Source organism: Neopsephotus bourkii, unplaced genomic scaffold (assembly GCF_033783945.1).
Source record: "Neopsephotus bourkii isolate Nb327-2 ecotype Australia unplaced genomic scaffold, CSIRO-AGI_Nbou_v1 NB_1792, whole genome shotgun sequence".
In the NCBI taxonomy this organism is placed as follows: domain Eukaryota; kingdom Metazoa; phylum Chordata; class Aves; order Psittaciformes; family Psittacidae; genus Neopsephotus; species Neopsephotus bourkii.
In genome coordinates, this window is record NW_026902266.1 from 4,560,279 (window position 1) to 4,580,788 (window position 20,510).

General features: G+C 42.4%; 1 protein-coding gene across 7 annotated transcripts in view; it reads left to right on the forward strand.

The window, feature by feature from the left end:
• TSPAN4 (tetraspanin 4) overlaps positions 1–20,510 on the forward strand; it is a 461,954-nt gene that overhangs the window by 244,267 nt on the left and 197,177 nt on the right. For 2 of the 7 annotated variants that reach the window (XM_061380322.1, XM_061380323.1), the window contains exon 4: positions 11,791–11,870. The exons of 1 other annotated variant lie outside the window; for it this stretch is intronic. In XM_061380322.1, coding sequence (XP_061236306.1) covers positions 11,808–11,870 — 63 coding nt within the window. In that variant the 5' untranslated portion in view covers positions 11,791–11,807. Of the gene's footprint in view, positions 1–10,628; positions 10,780–10,901; positions 11,197–11,231; positions 11,871–20,510 lie in introns of those variants that run through there. 4 more of the 7 variants (XM_061380325.1, XM_061380324.1, XM_061380319.1 and 1 more) reach the window with 4 other exon arrangements.

The following is a 20,510-nucleotide window of genomic DNA, read 5'->3' on the forward strand; positions in this document are numbered from 1 at the left end:
CTGAAGCTGTCAGCTTCCAGCTGCATGAGTTTGCAGGATCTGTAATTTACTCCATGAAGGAAAATCAGATTTGCACCTCTGTCTTGCCAAAGCCAACTTTGACTTGGTTTCTTTTCTAGGAGAGTTTGCTGTTGGAGGAGCAGGTAAGGCCAGGCCAGGACTGTCAGGACTGGTAGTGGAGCTACCACCTGCTATCAGACTGGCAGATGCGGTGCACTACAGCGGTGTGAGTCCTGGTCGTTTCACAAGGGACAGAGGAGCAGAGAATGTGCGCCCTCTCTGGGCCGCGCCAGGGGACTTTCACGCTGCTAGCATTTAAGTTTTTCCAGTTGCTTGATAAGCTGATCTTTGTCTGTTTCTTTTTAGTTGCATTTAAAAAATTTCTCTGAAAGGAGTATGTGTCTTTTGAAATTCTTCTCATGGTTATTTTGTGAGGCAAGAAAGGTACTGCACATTTTACTATAGGACAGCTTCTAAGACCTGACTGAAAGCGTAAGTGTGGAAGAATGCCTTTGGGACCACTTGTCTGAGCCACAGAGCTGGCAGGCCAGCAGGGAACCCTCACAAGTTCTGGTGAGGATGTCAGGCCTTCTTCCCTCCCAGTTCTTGGAGTTTTAATACCCTGTTACATCTGTCCTGCCATACCTATCCTGTCTTAAATGCAATGAAGAAATCCCATTCCACAGTGGTAAAGGGAGTCCTGGATTCAGCCCTCCTGCCTGTCTTGCATAAAAAAATTGGATGCCATTTCATGGGAGCATAATCAATTTACAGCAGTCCTACTCACAATGATGTCCATGCATCAGTGAGGAGAGAAGCTTGCTCTGAGATTTGCCTGGCCTAAGAACAGCTAGAATTTTGAGGCATTGAGATTGGAAGAGCACCTTGCAATGATTTCAGTGTGTTTTGGATCAGGCTCCAAACACATTATGCTGCTTGAGTTAGGCAGTGAGTATAGTTGTCTTCTGGGTATTTTAACTTTTTGCTCTTGCAAATACAGTCAGCATCTTGATTCTTGACATGTGGAAAGCAGCACAGGTAGGGTTTTAGCTTTGTAGTGTTTGACCCCGTAGGAATTTTTACAGTTGTGTTACAGTTTGTTTAGCTTTTCTGCTTCCAAACAAAATGGAAGCAAACATAAATAATTATTTGTTTTCTTTATGCAGACTTCTAACAGGAGATTTGTATAGTCTTCTAAGAAATAATAACTAGCTGTTACTGTAATGAATCTGTTTGCACAGTGTAAACATAACAAGTGGAAATTAAAAGTACACTTTACCCTACGGCATAGGTTTTGGTGACAATTATAAAAGGCTATAAAGCATCTTAATTAAAGTTTTATAGGCTCATAATTATGCATTATTTGAGAGAAATATCATTAGCAATATCAGAGCTATGCAGAAACTTAATATGGTCATCAGATAGGTGGAAATATGTGTAAAATATGTTCCTAAGGAGGTGGTCTTTCCCCATCAACTAAGAAATCCTGTCTGAAGGCAGAAATGCAGAACACAGGAGTCAGGAGGGCTGGCTCTTCTTTCTACTTTCCCTGCCATTCTGAAAACCATAATGCAATAGATATCCTAATCACTTTTCAGTTGGCTTCTTGGTGATCTGATGCAGAAATCATTTTTAGTATATAAATCTGCCTTCATAAAAATACCCATAAATATAACACAGTAAACAAATTGCTTGGAGGTTGGACTGCGGAAGAGGTTGACCTTGTATTTTTAGCAGTTTCATGCATGATAGGGCTTAGATTTAGCAGGATTAAATTTTGCAAAGGTCCTGCGCCAGGTATTTCTTAGAGAGTAGAAATATCTGAAAGCCAAGTGTAAATCAATAGGAAACACTGCTCAGGTGAAATTTAGGCATGACTTTGGTTTTATTAAATCCAGATTCTTACCCAGTGTGCAAAATGGTGCAAAATGAGTGATGACTTTAAAGACTAAACAGATGTTTTGGAAGTACTTTTTCAATGAGGACATCTAAATTTCAGCTCCTCTTCATTTTATGTCATTAAAGCTCTAAGTTATGTCCTTATTTCTGTCCAAACAAAACCCCATGATTAGATGACTCTCTTTAGGGCCTCTGTATTATCTTTGGTAACAGAGTTTAGGCACGTTTTGCAAAAACAGAATCATACCTGTGCTGCCTTAAAATAACAGATGCCTCTTCTTTCTGTGTAGATGTACCCTTCCTTAGGGAAATGAGCTTATTTACAGATTTTGACAATGAAATATAAAAAGAGCCGGATTGTAGTGATGTGAACAAGCAAATATAGATACATGGTTTCCAGAGCAGGCAATACTTTTTCTTCAAAAAGAGCATTTTTATTTCAAGCATTATGACTATTATACTCACTAATATGTTTTTGAGGAGTGTAAATCCTAGGCTGTTGTTTTAAATTGTTTACCTGTATGTGTTATCCGTTCAAAAAATATAGTTGAAAGCATGTCTGCTGGTAGCACTCCTGAAGTTATTTTTGACTGTTCATTGTTATGAATGCTCAGAATGGCAAAACAGAAAGGCAAAGCTTTTGCTCCTGCCCAGAATTTCTTTCTTTATTTTTTGATAGCAGAAGCTCCTCTCTTTTTGCCTGAATGGTTACAGAGATGTCAGGAATAAGAGATCTGCTGCTGCTTACTTTTATTATGTGAAATGATATAAGCCCTGTGATTCTTTACAATGTCAGGAAAAGGGATAATAGCTAATAACATAATATATAAAAATATATGTGGGCAGTTGCATTTTCTTTGTGCAGGTCCATTGCATTTTAATACCAATATTTAATCATTACCTAGTGGTTTTGTTTGTTATTCTTTTCAAATACTCCTTTAATTTGTTGCATGTTCTTTAATTTTAAGCTCTCTTCAGCACAGCTTGCATTGTAAGAAATGCATTGTGTCGTAAAAAATAATGTCTGTTTGCTTACACCAAAAAGTTGTTATCTTTTGAGATGAAAAGGACATCTAGTGCTCCCTTAGGGAAGTTATTTTCAGTCCTTTTCTGGGAAAAGAAGCATATTTGTCTTTAAGCTAGGATTTTGGAAGGAGCCTAAGGGAGCTACGAGCAAATTGAGGTATTTCAGCTAGGAAGGGAAAGGTACAGACCCAGCAGTGCTGCAGGGGAGAACACTTCCCCATCCTGCCCTGGGGTCTTTGTGTGCTTGCTCACATCTGTTGACCCAGTTGCTGGAAGGAGAGCTCCTTGCCCCATTTCAAACCACTTGAACTAACTTTGCTTGTTTTGGCTGGAGGCACCTCCTAGCCAGCTCTGCAGGTAGCTCTGCAAAGCAGTAGCCTCAAAGATGTGTGCTCAGGGAGTAATTCCTTCCACTACAGTAGCAGTATACAGAGTCCAGCTCAATCTGCAGCCTTTTAAACACTGCATTTCTCATGTTTATGTACAATCCCACTCACGAGAGCATTTAAGGGTGTGCTTACATGAGTATCTCAATGGAGTGAAAACTATGTTTGAGTACTTTGCTGAAATGGGCTCTCCGTGACCTGATTCTCAAAAGTGCTGAGCACATGGATCCCTGTGAGGTCAGGGAATGCTGCTGGTCCTTCACTGCTTTGGAAATGGGAATGAAATATGGTTATATGAACTTGGTTTCATGCTCATATGGTTCTAAAACCTGAGCCCTGCTTTTAAGGATGCAAGAAAAGAGGAGAATCCATTTTGAATATTCAAGAAAGTTGTGAATGCTCCATCCCTGGCAGTGTTCAAGCCAGGTTGGACAAAGCCTTGGGTGACATGGTTTAGTGTTAGGTGTCCCTGCCCATGGCAGGGGGGTTGGAACAAGATGATCTTAAGGTCCTTTCCAACCCTAACTATTCTATGATTCTGATTCTGTGTTAAAAGGCAGACACAAATTAGGGAACATTAATGAATCTTTGAATTTTTCTAAGTCATTGTTTTGTTTTGTTTGCTTCTGCTTTAAAATACTTGCTTGTGTAGTTTAATGATTTTTGTGTCTGATTGATTGCTTCGTACTTGACAGAGATCTTGAGTATCATGTGTGTGTTTGAAGTGGTATTTCTTTGAACGTCAGCTTTTCTCAGGTTAAAGAAAGTAACCTGATTTTAAGAAAACTAGCACATAAATTGCACTTGTGCTGCTAAGACCTGCTGACACTGCAAAGATGGGACTTGACAAAGATTTTCTTTGGGCTACAAGTCATCTTGTATGGGGTGTCAGATGGATTATTTCTGTTCTTTCACTCTATTACTGAGGGCATTGGCAGGAACAGGGCTTGTGCTTCTGCAGGAGTTCAGTGACTGACACTGCTTGTCTTTCATCTGCAGCACTAATCCTCTCTATCCAGGACTTAAATATGCAAGGGAAACAGGGAAAATCTTTACCTAAAATTTTTATTATTGGAAAAAAGGAAACCTAAGTAAAGAACAGGATGACAAAAGCCCAGAAACCACAAGTGCCAAGGGAGCTCTCTCTGGTGCACAGGGGTTTGGGGCCCATCCCAAGTAATTTTTTAAAGATTTTCTTGAGGTTTTTTAACCCTGACTTGGCGCTAGCTGTTCTGCATGCATTTACGCTCTCATCACTGTTTGAACATGTAGGAACTCAAATATGAGTGAAGGAAATGCCTCCAGTACCAGTAGTGCATGTGCCAATACCAGCATATCTGAATGCATGGGCAGAGGTGATGAGAACCATTATGCAGATGAGAGCATATAAAAAGCAGTGAGGTTTTCTGCACAAGTAACTTGTGCACAGGCTTAAATAAAGAGCATTGCAAATCATACCCAAAGTATTTTCTCTGCATCTCTGATTACATTCTTTCCATAGCAACTAATTATGCCATAAACCAAAGATCATGACTTCAGGTGGCACGTGAGCAGGAGATGAGCTATTAAGTATTGAAGGTCCTTTTTCTTCCATGCAAATTTCCTTATTTATAAAGAAAAAAAAAAAAAAGAAAAAATAAACCAAACCCTAACCTTGAAGTCTGCTGTGAGTGAAATTGCTTCTGCCTGGGATATTTTTTCGAAGTTGTGTTGGAGGCATCAGTAAATCTTTAAAGGAGTTGCAAGGGAAGACATGATCTTCTTATGTATGTGGTAAGTTTGAGGTTTCAGTTAAACATGCTCCTTTCTGTTTCACCTGTTAAAAAATATTCATCATTATTTCTACAATAAGAGGTTCTTGAGAGATCCATAGCTTAGAACTCCATGGTGTAATACTCCTTGAGCTGGAGGACCTGCTACCTGACTAGGGCTAATAACTAGGTTATTTGATTTACCTGTTTCTTTGACATGTCCTGCTTTTGGTTCAGAACTGGCTTTTTGACTCCAAGTCTTGACCCACTGACTCTCTGAAAGCCTTTGGCCACACGTGACAGCATAGGCTCTTTACACTACAGAATTTTTTAGCACAGAGCAGGATTTAGAAAGGAAGTCCTTTGGTTGCTGCTGCCTTGTTCTGTGTGGGCTGTCAGTAAGGGGGTTGACATGCAGGGACGCTGTCACCAGATTTGTGCATTGCTTAGCTTGTAGGTGGAGATATAGAGGGTGATTTTACAGCCATGGCTCAACCTCTAGATCCTTCAGTAACGTTCATAGAATCATAGAATGATTTGGGTTGGAATGGACCTTTAAAAATCATCTGGTCCAACCTTGAATGTTTCCACGGAGGGGGAATCCACCACCTCTCTGGGCAACCTGTGCCACTGTTTTATCACCTTCATCATAAAAAAATTTCTTCCTTATGTCTAGTCAGAATCTCCCCTCTTTTAGTTTAAAACCATTACCCCTTGTCCTATCACTACATGCCCTGTTAAGAAGTCTGTCCCCATCTGTTCAAGTACTGAAAACCCACAATAAGGTGTCTGTGGAGCCTTCTCTTTTCCAGGCTTAACAATCCCAACTTTCTCAGCCTTTCCTCATAGGAGAGGTGTTCCCTCTCTCTGATCATTTTTGTGGCCCTCTGCTCCAACAGGTCCATGTCTTTCTTACACTGAGAACTCCAGAGCCAGATCCAGTACTCTAGGTGGGGTCTTCTGGGAGCAGGATCACTTCCCTTGATCTGCTGGCTGCACTTGCTTTAATGCATCCCAGGATATGGTTGGCTTTCTGGGCTGCAAGCTTACACTGTCGGCTCACATCCAGTTTTGCATCTATCAGTACCCTAAAGTCCTCCTCAGGACTGTTCTCAATCCCTTCACCACCACCACCCCTGCCCCCCCCAGCCTGTACTGATACTGGGGAGTGCCCTGACCCAGGTGCAGGATCTTGCACTTGGCACTGATTAATCTCATGAGGTTCACATGGTCCCACTTCTTCAGCTTGTTCACATCCCTCTGAATACATCCTATCCCTCAGGCATTTCAACCCCACTACTCAGCTTGGTGTCATTTGCAAAGCTGCTGACAGTACACTCAATCCCACTGTCTCTGCCCTTGATGAAGACACTAAACAGAACTGGCCAGGACTGAGCAGAGACTGCAGACCTACAGCAGAGCGAGGCTGTCAGGTTAAAAATATCATGTTCTCACTCTCTTTTGCCTTGCACTTTTAGTTGTTTATATTCATGCAATGAATATGCAAAAGCAAACAAATCAAAGACTCCATCATGAGTTTGCCTTTTTTTCCCCCCTCTCTGAGTCCGAACAGCCAGCCTGGCCCTGGACTTCAGTTCACTCTCCAGTCAAAAGAGGCAATGTTTCTCTTAGTCTGTGGAAGAGGTGCATTTTTTACAAAGCCTGCATGACTGAATCAAATGTAAACCAAACAGCAGCTGCAGAGTGCGCTAGGGAGGAGAGAAGGAATTGCTCAGTAGGCATGTTGCAGAAGGGGACAGGCAGTGCCAAACAGTTTTGATTAATGCTATTATGTGGTGATCTCTGTATGTACATGAAATTAAAAAGTTAACCATTTAGAGTGTATTTATCAATTGATCACCCTTAGCTGCGGTGTGGAGCAAAGTTAATAACCACAAAAGCTCCCAGTCTTGTAGTAATACTTGATCTTAGACATTTTGTTGCCTGAAACTGCTGGGAATGACTTATCACCTCTCATGGGCATGCCTTTGCACACACTCCTGTTGCAGAACAGGAGCAGTTGTCACATACATGCTCTGTTTTTATATAGTATATTTCAGTAATAGCATGGTTTTTTAAAGTTTATTTTATTTCATGGATCACTTAACAGTTTTTATGAGATGCTCGCAGGCTACTGAAGTTAATGCAAAGTGGGTTATTTCATTAGGAGGATGGAGGTATGCAGAGGTTTGAAGGCAGTGCAAGAGGCATTAGTAGAGGAAAAGCCAGTGCAACCATTAAAGGACTAATGAGACTAATTAATGAGGTTAGCAGCTGCATTTTGTGTGTTCTAAAGGGGCTGGTATTTCGTGATCATGAGAGTTAAATCAGGGAGCAGGAAGAGAAAGCAGTATTCAAAATGGATAAAAGGAAGGCCTGATACCCATTGCTTTCAGTTGATGGTTCCTTTGTGTCTAGAGGTGTCACACAAAGCAGGGCATGAGGAGGGGAAGCCCTGGGCACAGAACAAAGAAAGCAGCAGCTGGGTCTGGAAAAACATGGTGTCCTGTAAAAGGAGCCAGAGGTGAGCAGCTGGCTGAAAAGTCCTGTAAAGAAGCTCTCAGTGCAACCATGGGGACAGGCACACACTTTAGGGGATCCTCAGTATGTGGGTAATATGGATAATATGTTTTGACATGTTATCACCACTTGAGCTCAGAGTACACCACAAAGTTCACTTGAGCCTTGCCTGCCCTGCAAGGTGGTGTGTGTGTGGGGAGCACTGGTCACTGCAGTGAGAACAGACAAGGGAACTGGGAGTAGATTTTCCTATGAGAGGTAAGTGCAAGGTGCAGGACTCGTGGTGACTGCACGTGCAGGGTGATGTGGGAAGTGTAGGTGTGGTGTAGGTATGTGTCTTCAGGTGGTTAAAGCTTTGATGAGGTTGTTCTGAGAGTGTATGAGGGGTAAAGCAGTTTAACAGTTCTTCTGCTGATCCCTGACCCTTTTACAGTTTACTGCCTGGAGTTCATCTGACATGGTTGTAGTGCTGCCTCTTCTCTTTTAGGGACGGGGCTCTGTTCGGAGGTTTCGAAGTGTTTTGAGCCCTCAAATCAGAGCAGCAGGGACAGAGTTGTTGCAATATAAATGGTACATACCACCAGAATCATTACAAATTGAACCACTGCTGGCAACACTGCACAGTGCTTTCTTCCTTGTGTGCAGTGATCAATATGAATTGGCCACAGCATGGGAATGCACATGGGAATATAGATGTAGCTGGGGAGAGATACAGTAGATGGAAAGCTGAGGTGAACAAAGGTCACTAGATCCAGGCTGTGTTTTTGGGTTCAGTCATTAGCAAAGAGTTTTGTGAAAGCTGTAATTCACCTGCCCCTTGAGTCACCATTGTGGACATAATGGCCCAGTGCCACAATGCTTCTGATGTTTGTTCTTCTTAGTTCACGTATTACTTTATCGTAATGGCTTAAATGTTGATAGGGGTCCCAGCATGTCCCTGCCCCTTTCATCCACTTTCCACCAGGGATGAACAAAAGTAGACTGCATCAGCTCTTCTCTTTTTATTACTGCTTTTCCCCAGATTCCCTGCAGGGTTTTATCCATCATATAAGAATGTTATCCAGGCCTGCCGGTGTAGTGTTGCTATCTCAAGGATTTCCCATTTAGGGGAGTAACTGGGTTTCCTAGTGTGGAAGATTTCATAAAATAACAGTTCTGAAGGTGTTTAATGTCTGTATCCCAAATGACACTGTTTCTAATTAGCTGGTGATACTGGTGTGACAAAAAACAGCAGCAATGACTTGAGAGCTAAATTTTACACTAACATGCATTTGAAAAGTTTTCATTTCAATGAGTGGTGCTAAGGGACAGTGGTGAAAAGAGGCTGGGGTAGAATTACCCTTTATTGTAAGGGTTGTGTGGGACCTCAGCCATCCCCTTGTCTTTTTTCTGTATCTGCCTGAAATATACCCATTGTGATGTTTATTATTTTTTATTTAAAAGCAGCACTTAGAAACTCTGCCTCCCACCTCAGACCTTAGCTTTATAAATTATTCCACCCATGTTTAGGACTGCATTCTCTTGGGAATTTATGATTTCTTGGCTTAAGGAAAGGTGAAATCAAGTGATTTCTACCCCTTTTCTTATCCCGATAGCAGTGAGCTGCTTTTGAGCCTTCAGGTGCCTAGTTTACAGTAAATATGCCAAATTGGCCTCTGTTACATGCTTGCAATACCATGGGCACCCCTATTAAATATCAATTATCTGACTTGACTGTATTTCAACACAATGAGTTTACAGAGCTGTACCCAGGTTTTCTTTTTACCATTTAATATGGAGCTTTGAACATAGGTATTTCTGTATATAGACGGGGACATAGAAAATATTTGAATTGCCTTTGGGTTTCCATTGCTAAACTGGTCTAGTTCCTATAAAGATCAGGATGACTGGAGGCAGAACTATTTAATGCAATAGGAGAAATAAGTGATGTCTTGGCAACGCAGGCTGAGTGGCCTGGGACCATCTTTTATGTCCTAGGAAAGGACTCCTTTCTGGGGACAGTTTTATACCATGCAGGAGAGTGAGCTCCATTGTGGCTATGAAGTATCTCTGTTCTTAGAAGTAGGGAGATTAAAAAGTGGAAAAGCTTTAAGTCATCCAAAGTTGTTGAAACAGATGGTGCAGGAGTTATTACTTGTGTGTTTAGTGCTCAAGTTATTTCTCTCTAAAGCTTGCACCAGGTATACCCAGTATATTTATAGCTTGTGGAGGAAACGAAGGGAAATAATTAGACTCCAGCTTTGCAGTTTGTAAATTAACAGAATTAGAGGGTGGTTTGTGAGGATGACCTGCTCAGCCTACATGCAAAACCAGCTCATTTTGCTTTTACTAAATTGTTCTTTAAATAATTGGTGCCTACATCTCTTGATTTGCGCTGAGACTGGCAAGATGCTTAATGCAAGAAAACTGTTTTCATCTTGATTAATTCTCTGCTGGGGCAAGCCTTTTAAGAAATATTAGCCAGCCATCTTCTCGTTTAGCTCTGTGAGCTTACAGTCAAAATCGTAAGGCTGGCAGAGGATGGAGAGAAGGAAAGCAGAGACAGGCTGGCCTGTTGCACAGGTAAGGATCACACACAGAGGTCAAGTGCACAGGGAATTTAGGGCAAAGATGGTAAATGGATCTTGTTTTCCTGAGTGTTTATACTGTCATTACTGCAGGTTCAGTCAGATTTTTCCTTTCTGAAAAAGCTGTGTGCGGCAGATTTTCAACTCTTTGCTGCCTATGGGAGTAGCTGGATTTTAGGGAAGTGCTCCCCAATTTACAGAGTACATCAGTGGGTTATCTGAGAGGGGGATATAGGCAGCTAGAGAAGAAAATGAACTGGCCGTACATTTTGCTAAGTGACGATTCCGCGGGACGGTGTTAGGAATATCCTGGTGATAGATCTGCAGCAGGACAAGGAAGCCTTCCGGCAAGGAAAGCGTGGCCTCTCCTGAACCCCACACCCCCAGAGCATCCCGAACGCTTACGCGTAGGACATTTTTACAGCAGTTACTTATTCCCGTTTCTTTCGGCAGCGCTGCCCGTGTACCCGGCAGCCCTTTTAAAGCCAACTCGGGCTCCATCTCCGCGCGGTTGCTCCGTGCTGAGAGTTTCGGATCGGGGGAGGGACACGGCCGGGGGCGCCGTCCCCGCCTGCGCCGAGGCAGCGCCGGCCGCATCCCAGGGCCGAGGGGCGGTTTCTTATCGCAAAGGTGGAAATGGGGGGAGCTGGAGGGGCTGCGGCGGGCGGGGGAGGGTGCGCGGGGCCGGGCCGGGGCGCGGCGCTGCGGCGGGCGGGGAGCGCGATTGGCGCGGGGCTGTGGGGGAGTGGCGGCCGCGCTGTGAATGGAGCTGCGCGGCTCGCTGGCCACAGGCTTCCTCCGCGGGAAGGTGGCACGGGCATCCTCAAAGTGAGCCGAGCGTCGCGTCTCGTCTCGGGGCAGAGCGATGTGGCGAAGAGGAAAGGGCCACGGGGGCTGCTGGCCTTTGGGATAACTGCTGCCCTTGCCCGCGAGTCTTGTGCAGCGGCAGTCTGTTCTCTGTGTGTGGCATATGGAGCTGGGGTTTTATATGGCATTTGCAACCCAAGAGAGGTCACACTTCCTTTTTTTTAAAATTCTTTGCTTTGGGTACAGTATATCTCTCTCTCTTTTTTTTCTTATCTGGTAGTGGGGTGGGCCGGGAGGGACGACTGAGACACCAGAGGGAATGTTTACTTGTGCAGAAGTCTTTCTCATGTGGAGGCACGCTGCTCCCTAACTCCTGGCTAAGCAGACTTCAGTTCACCAACTTTGCTGCTGCACAACACGTGTAACTCCTTGACAGGATGGCAGACAAAAGAACAGCTGGTGCAAAGCAATAGGGGATTCATAGCAAGGAGGAGGAAAGAAAATCACAAACCTTTCACCCACACTGTTGACATCCAGCGATTGTCAGAGCAGCCGTTGAGACGGGACAAGCTGAAGCCACCATGCGCAGGTCTAGCACCGATGAGTCGACCTATCATAGGAGCCCGTCCCTGGACAGCAAGGATTACAGTTTCCCAAATGGCACCTTTCGTCGCTACAGCAGCATGTATGGTGGCCAGTTTGGGGCTGCCAGCAACTCTTTCTTTGGATTCCACGCCAACCCAGGCCCTAAGGCCACCAAGGCTAAGTACACGACCCCCAAGGGAAACAAGTACGTTGTCTTTTACCTGGATCTCTCATTTATTTTTCTCCTAGAACTGAAGAGGTGCAGCATGGCTCACAACTGCCTGCAGTGTATCAAGTACCTAATGTTTGTCTTCAACCTTCTCTTTTGGGTGAGTACATGTTTGAAGCTGTGAGGCAATTGCATTTGTGTCTGCTTACTAACATGGAAGGTAAACTTGTTTCTGCTTTTGAACTTGGATGTTCAAACTTGGAAGTTGAACAAAGCAGTGCCTAGGCTGCACTTTCTGTGGCCTTGTAAATTGCGTGGACAATGTCCTGAGTGTTTCCTTCACCTTTTCCTGGCCTTCAACTGTATTTTAAAACTGTGATACAAGGTAAAAGAATGTGTTTTAGAGACCAGTTACATTAATACTTTATCACTTTCCTCCAACGACAGCCTTACACTCCTTTTGTTGTGCTGATCTTTCATTTTTGCATGTGGTTGCCTCAAAAGTCAGTCATAGTCTTAGAGAAATCACTGAGACCATCCATGGTTTCAAGGTTGAGCACGTGCTTACGTCCATTGCTCATCACTGTGAGGCTTGTGTGTGTGTCAGCAGGACACCATGATGGGACATACAGGTGTGCATCTCCACATCACCTTTTTAATAAATGAGGTAGCTGTTGACAGCAGGGTGGTTGGACATTTTACTGCCGTGAAACAGAGCACTGGCTGTAGACAGAGACTAAAGAAGCTCAGTGGGTGTTTTATGTATAAATGCTGCTTGTCCTGTAAAAAAGGGAGTAGTATGATTGCTGGGGGGAGGGTGGCGGGGAGGGTGGAGGAAGTGATTTCTAACTTAAAGGCTCCCATCCAGATTTCTATGTGAGAGCTCTGTTGCGAGGTCCTCGGAGGTGCCTTTAAATGCCTCATTCTTCTGGAATGGTTTAATAGCATGCTGAGGGAAACAAGGAGTATTGGGAAGAATATGGTTTCTGGCCTGGTGCTTAAGGAGAGGAGGGTTGTTTGCAGTTGAATGTTGCCATTTCTGTGTTAGTGATCATGCTGTCATGAATTGTTTGAGGTACGTGGAGGGCTGAGTGAGATGGAAAGAGCTGTTCTCTAGTGTGCGCTGCTGTACAGCTGTTTAAAACCAGGCATGCTGCAGTGCTGGTGCACCAGAAAGCACAAAGTGCAGGCAACTTCTGCTGACCTGAGTCATACCGAGGAGTCAGGATGTGATAAACTAGTGCGTAAACTGGCATGGTACTAACAAGACCTATGAAGCACAAGGAAGGTGTTGTGTTTATACCCTTAGCTGGTAGAAAGAGTGTTGGTAAGGCTGCAGTTCTGTCTTTCAACTCTGACTCTGGTTGCTTCTGCATTCCTAAATATTGTCTGATATTTGTTAGAGCTTGCTCCAGACCTTTCTGAAAAAGACAAACACTATCTTTCGTGCTCACTTAAGCCTTGTGCCTCTGCTGGCTGTCCCTAGTTGAAATTACAAACACTGACAGCTAGTTGAAGTGTGTGCTAGAGAAATGCAATAGGATGCTTTTCAGGGCTATGCGTGACACTGTCACAAAGGATACTCATTGCATTCTGATTCCTTTTACAATATTAATCTTCCACTGAAGTTTATGCATATGATAAGAAGAAGTACTGCTTCAAGTAATGTGTGTATTTACAAAGGCAAGATGCCACATAGTAATAATTTTTGGCATGCTTTTCAGTTGGAAAGTCTTAATCCTTTGAGAAAGAAGGAAAGGTCTTTATCTTTCCCCTGACTCCATTAGCGCTATTCTGAAATGCTTGGAGGGAGAGAAAAGAAGGGGTCCCAAAAAAGAGAAAATAACATATGCTAACTGGACTCTTCCTGAGCTGAAGCATCCAGGCAGGGGAGCGGGTGTTGTCAAATACTGCAGCACAATTTCTGTTTTGTTTCCCTTTCACATGCTACCTGCACAGCAGGAGTGATTGATGATGATCATGTCCAAATGAGGTTTGCACAGCATGTAGTTATAATAGTTGCAGCTCTTCACTGTCCCAGAGTGAAGAAAGTAACTAAAAAGAGATGATTTTTTAAAAGTACTGGCTTAAGCTGACCATCTTTAATAAAGGCAGAAAAAATCCATTTCTAATGATTAAAAATCTTAGGATGATTACAGGTTGATGGTGCTGCTGGTATTTTGTTTTTTCAAGTTGTCAGTTATCTGTCATGTTTTACTTTGTGAAATTAAAGGAGAGGAGTATCTGTAAGAAGATGGGATTTCTCTTTGCGTACATGTTCGCAAGTTTTGCTGTCTCCACCTTCCCCTCCACCCCTTTTCTACATAGTTGATTAGTGACAGACAATAGTCTGGGAAAAGAATTGCTTCTTTCATACTTTGACCTCCACATAATAACTGCAGTTATTTTCATGTATCTGGAGCAGTCATTGCACTAAATGAATGAAATACCTATTATAAGTTGTTCCTGCTTTTTACTCTATTTTAAGCAAATGCTTTGATTTCCTTCAGATATCATATTTTCATTTTCTTCTTCCTGTTTCTATTCATTAACTTCAGTCCATATGAGTATCCTTACAGCCTGTTTCCCAGTACTTTCAGCTATCTTTCCCATAGAGTGGCAGAAAAAGTCTTCAGCTTTGTGCAGCTCTGGTGGGATTGGTGCTGCATTTCTGAGGAAAAGATCTTTTTCTTGTAAGTCTAGTGAATTTATAAGAAATAAAATCTCAGAGGTTTTGGTTTTAAATGTTCCTGGAAAGCTTTATTGGATTAGATGCTGCACTCATGCTGTAAAATCTTTAAAAGCTGTCATATAACTGTGAAAACAGAGCAAATTTCTCCTCCCCTTTCTGATGTTTGAAGGGAACAGAAAGCTCCTTCACTATTGACAGAGGCTGAGGTGCCTTGTCAGAGTTGATGCTGAATCAGTCCATTGATACAGTAGACCAGGAGCTATTAATGTAGAAAAAACCATCTGATCGTCCTAGAATAACTCTTTTCTCCATGAAGGGTCCTGCACAAATTGCTCTTGGTGCATTTGCAGCTACTGTGGCGTATTAATGTACTGAAATGTGGACAAAACATTATCAGACAGTAGTGCTGCCATTCTAATGGAAATTGCCATTCAGGGGACATTTCCTGGAATACTGCCAGATGCAGAGGAGCCATCACTGTATCACTGCACTTGTTTGTAACTCCCAAAATAACTTTTGTCACCTGATACATACTACTTGCCTGACTTCATTCATTTTTATGGACTTTGATTTTCCTTTGTTGAATTGCTGAACTCTTGAGACTAAAGATTACCTCAGGTGATTGAAAAGCATAGTATTTTCATTTCATAATGAAATATCTGTATTTCACTGTGAAATACCCAGGGAAGAACATTTGTTTTCTGCATTCTGCCCTCCAAACACCCAGAGTTTCCTTCTGTCGGTCAGTAAAGTGAACTATTCTCTTTCTGTGCTTGTAATCTTGTAATCCAAGGCTCTGCTTTCCTTGCTGGGAGAGTGCCATAGAAAGAAAAAAGGCATTTCCTTAATTCCCCTTGGTTTATGCCAGCATTCCCACTTTCTCTGACTTCTAACTCCCAAACCTCCAAGACTCATAAGAGGAAATGCGCAGAACTGTACTTGTGTTTCCAGTGTTTCTTGCTTTCCCTCAGAGATTCTACATTGATAGAGATTTGCTCATCAAAGAACTGGATACCTGTATCTGACTCTTTGGGTAGTGCTTTCACCAGTAAATAAATTCAGTAAAGCACAGCATTTGCAAAATGCTGTTGTTAGAAGGCTAGTTATAGAGAAAAGGAAGCAACAAAAAGAGACAAAGAGGTTTATTATTTGTCAAACTTATTAATAATTTCTATGCATATGTCTCCCTTGTTAAAAGATACTAAATTAGTATGCTTCATGTAGAATTGAGAGTCTTCAAAACTGTGTGTGAAGACCCTAATTCCAGTGGATAGGCTCCCAAAGACCCAAGGGGAATATTCTCTTAGAGCTTGACAACCTGGGAGTTGCCGCCTACCAGACACATTAGAGCTGGGATGAGCAGCTGGAGCTCTGCTTTCTACCTTCCTGCCCAAAGACAAAGGCAAGCCACTTTGTTTTCTGTCACCAATTGGTTCTTGTAAAGTTCCCAACTGATACAGCCCTGAGAATGATGTATTTTGGATCTGAGACACAAACTGCAAATCTAAATGTATGGAAACACAGAGCCAAAGAAGTGGCAGGTAGTACTAGCAAATGCACTAAGATCTGCATGGAAAAAACCAAGAACCTATTTAATCCAATTCCAGGACCAGCTGTGCATTGCTTGCTCTGTTTTGCTGCTGTTGATAGTTCGTGGGCCACAGTTTGGGAATCTCTCCTTGAATGAGTACTGCTGGTCTGGTGTACTAGTAATACTGCCAGCAGTCAATCTTCATTATTTGGATGTAATTAGAAAGAAGGAGGGGAAATAATGAAAATGATAAATGCCTCATTACTGCATAATTTCCCTTCCTGGCACTTCAAATTCAGAGGCACAGGTATGTCTTGTAAGAACTATGCAAATGTTCAAAATATCTGGAAAACTAAGTGTGCAGGGCAGCTAGAAAAAGGGACAGCTTGATGTCAAATGCACCATGGGGCATTGGATGGTCTTTGAGTGATCCTGTCCAAATTTGGTCGGAGAGTGGAGGCAGAGGGGTGCCTCTTCATTTCTTTCTATGTCAATCAGCTGATGTTATTAGCTTGAGGAGAGCTGTAACTGAGCTTACCCCCAAAGCTGGGGAATTTTGTGAAAGAAATATCTGATTTTGTTGGATTTGATTCCTTGTCGTTCATCTGCATCCTCCATCAGTCAGCTGAATGAGATTGATGGCTAAAACAGCGGGAAGCGGTAGGCTGTTAGTGGCTGAGGACAGCAGTCATTTTATAGTTATACTTGGCTGCAGTCTTAAGTTGGTGGGGAAAAAAAAATACCAGTAGAGCAGTAAGCCATTTTAAAGGCAGGCCCACCGTCTCATTATTATTTGTGCGTGTTCTCCTCTGATGGGCAAGGGCTGCCACACGTCCTATGGAGCTGAGCTTGGGAGTTGGAGCTGCTGCCTACTCTTCTGCAGGGAAGACAGTCACATGTCTACCAGTTGGGTGGCGCTCCTAGAAGATAGTTTGATTGGAAATAAGACAGGCTGTATATTTTCATATGTCTAACAGGTGGATAATTATGACAAACATTTGATTAAACAGCAATATGGATTTTGCTTCTGTGTAATTAAAACATCGGAAATTTAGCCCAGAATGTATTTTTTTTCTAGCTGCCTCCATGTCTGTGATTCTCCTTTGTTACTTACCTCCTCAAGAAGCTGCTCAGTCTGATTGACACCTTATCTCTGCTTCTGAGTTTCTGAGGGCTCTCCAAGGATGTATTTTTAAGCAGTATTGCTTTTAAAGAAAGGAGAGTCATTCGATATGGGAATTACAGACTTCAAAAAATGGCATTTCTGTGAGAAGCAGAACTATTGAGCAGATAGCAAATGTGAGAGATATGATTGTATTACCTGATGTCTGATTTATATGGGCACCAATTAGAGCTTTTCCCATAGCAGAACCATTCATACAGTCTCTCCTGTGTGGATTCTGATGTCTAACAGGGGTTGGGGATCATGCTGGAGTCTTATCTCTCTGTGAAGGCATTGCTAAGGGCTGCATTTGCTACCTAGATACATTCCTTCTGAAAACCTTTAGGAAGTTAATGACTTTGAAAGGGTGTGTATCTGTCAAATCAGGCTAACAGTGACAAATGGACTCAGGAGTTATTTGTGGGATACTCAACCAACACAATTTCATGATCTTCTTTTCCTTAGGAAACCAGGCTTAGAAGGCTCTTAATATAGGAGAGAAAATGTTGCTTTAAAGTTGACTTTATAATAGATAACATCTTCAGATTATTTGCTGTGGGCCGGTTTCTGCTTCCATTTCTCATGACGAAGAGTAGCTTCATTGCTTTAGGTAGATTTGGTAACATTGATATGCTTTTAGGCTATGAGTATTGGCAAGGACTAAGCATCTTGCCTTATAAGGTTTGCTGTCAAGTATATCCACTGTACCTAATTCAGACTTACCGGGAGAAGAGAAAACCTGAGGAAACCCATCAGTGGATAAACCCACAGGGTATGGCATGTTTCAGTTTTGGAGAAAGTGTCCAGTACTTAAAGGTGGCCTACAAGAAATCTGGAGAAGGAGTTTTTGCAAGGGCATGCAGGAATAGGATGGGGGAAATGGCTTTAAACTGACCCAGACGTTAGATTCAGATGAGGTATTTGGAAGAAGTTCTTTCCTGTGAGGGTGGTGAGGCACTGGAACAGGTTGCCCAGAGCAGCTGTGGCTGCCCTATCCCTGACAGTGTTCACGATCAGTTTGGATGGGCCTTGAGCAAACTGACCTAGGGTAGGTATCCCTGTCTGTGGCAGGGGGTTGGAGCTGGATGATCTTAAGGTCCCTTCCAATGCAAACCATTCTTGATTCTAGGAAACTGGCCTTTTTAAAGCAATGAGTGAAATTGCTGCAAACATTATTCCCTCTTCTGGACAATGACAGATACCAAATCTGTTGCAGCCAATACTTTGAACTATACAGAGGAAGGCAAAAGGCAGATGAGATAATTTCCATCATTATTATTCTTTCTCTATTTCTTGGCTTGAAGATTTTTGAAGACTAGCCAGTGCTTCTTTCTTATACATGATTTCTCATCAAGGGGACTATGATCAAAGTCAGAGTAACTGCCACAAAATATGCTGTCACCTCACTCTTCACTCTGCCTGTTTCACCCCCTTGGTACCTTTACTGTAGAATATGAACCTTTTGGCCAGGGGATCATTTGCAAGTCTGTACCTGTAGAGTATCTAGAAGAATAAAATTGCAGTCTCAGTTTGTCTCCAGACACTACTGCTTCAAATATGATAGCTCCTAATACTGCCATGTGATTTATTTATTTAGAACATAACTTCTAGCTGAGGTAGCAAATCTGTACAAGTTACTGTATGACTAATATACAGTATCTATATAACATATAGAAAGACACTGCTCTCTGGTATTTATAGTGTAAAGTGAGCACTGCCAGGTCAAAAATGAAATGTGGAGTCTGATGAAATGACTTCTGCATACTCATGCAGATTGGAGACAGTAAATTGTATTTCTTAGTCTCCTGTAATTGTTTCTCCAGGAAATCTTAAACCATCACAAGATGCAACAGGAGTAAATGAAATTGAAATTGCGGTCTGTAATTAGACTGTCATACTGTAACGCATCTTAAATCTGTCTTCAGCAGAAAAGCTAACACCCTCCAGAAAACCCTCCCAACCTGCCTCAAGTGTGAATGCATGCTGAGCTTTATAATTTAACATGATTCAACGGAGGTTTGTTCGAAAGAGGCCGTGCATTTGAAATAGTAGTTTGGATGAGATGGAAGGTTGATGTACAAGAGCAAAGGAGCAGAATGAGTAGGTCTTGTAAGGTTTTATATACAGACTTTCAAGACTTTTGAGTGGTTTTTTTTTTTTTTCCATTGTTTTTTCTGCTCTTCTGGATTGCTCATGGAGCCTTTTCTATTCTTTCCTTGGCTAGGATACCTTTGTCTGTTCTCAAGTACTTTCAGAATAGTGCAGCAGCAGCTACTGCTCTGTCTTCTTATTCTTGGAGTCCCTCTGAGCTGTACGCTTTAGGGGTAGCTCTGAATCCAGATCAGCTTGATCCGTACTGGCTTATATTATTACTTTGTCTACTCTTCTTTTCTGCTCTGCATGTTATGCCAGACTTGATTATCTGCTCTTCCCACAAGCATCTTCATGTTCTCATCCCAGTCCATCCTCTACAGGAAAATCCTGGTTACTGAAGCTTCCCTTTCCCCTGCTGCTGTATTTTGTAAATTCCTTCTTGAGAAATCATCTGCTGTGATGCCTGTAAACACTGCGTATGATGACCATGAAATGATAGTGATTTATTAGTGCTGATTTTGTTTAGTACACTTGTTCATTGCCTATAGTGATTAATCTGTGCTGGCTCTTATTTAATGCTTTTCCTCCTCCAGCACACCGTGCTAACACATTTCTTTATATGACGTGTTCAGGGAGGAACTTTTTTCTGCATATCACTCCTGGTTCTACTGGTGGGGACTCTGATAATGTAGAAGCCTCTGGTTATAACCTAGAGTGAGCTTTCTTGCCTTCCACTTGTAGCCATTACTAGGTGCTTTGTAGGTAAAACTACTAAGTGTCTTTTCCCACTCCATTCAAATAGACAGATGTCTTCTCCCTGCACCTAGCAGGATTTAGATTCAGGCTTTAAGAACAAGAAAAGCTACTGTGAGGAAGGGAAACCCAGCCAACCACGTCGTTTTCGTGCAAATATCTGTTGGTGCTTTATATGCCCATGTGAAGTTCACTTTCTCTTTCTCTGTGTTACTTTTCTTTGTCACAGCACAATGACCAACTTTAATGATCAAACAGCCAGCATGGGTTGCAATACTTGGAATTAAGCAACTTCAGTCTCTTACTTAAAACAAGTTTAGCACTTAGGAGCAAAAATCTCATAGACTTAAAAAAAAAAAATGCCCGTGTGGCAGGCCTGCGGTGGGATTACAAAGCTGTCATGTAGGTTGCAGTTACACCAGCAAAACTGAGCTCTTGCCAAGAAAGCTTGTTTTGTTCAGAGGACTGATGTAGACTGTAATGGCTAAACATGCTTTTTTGCTACTATTAGTTGTTGCTCTGGTAAGGGCTTTGCTGGTATAACATGCTGACAGCTTTTTTTATTAGC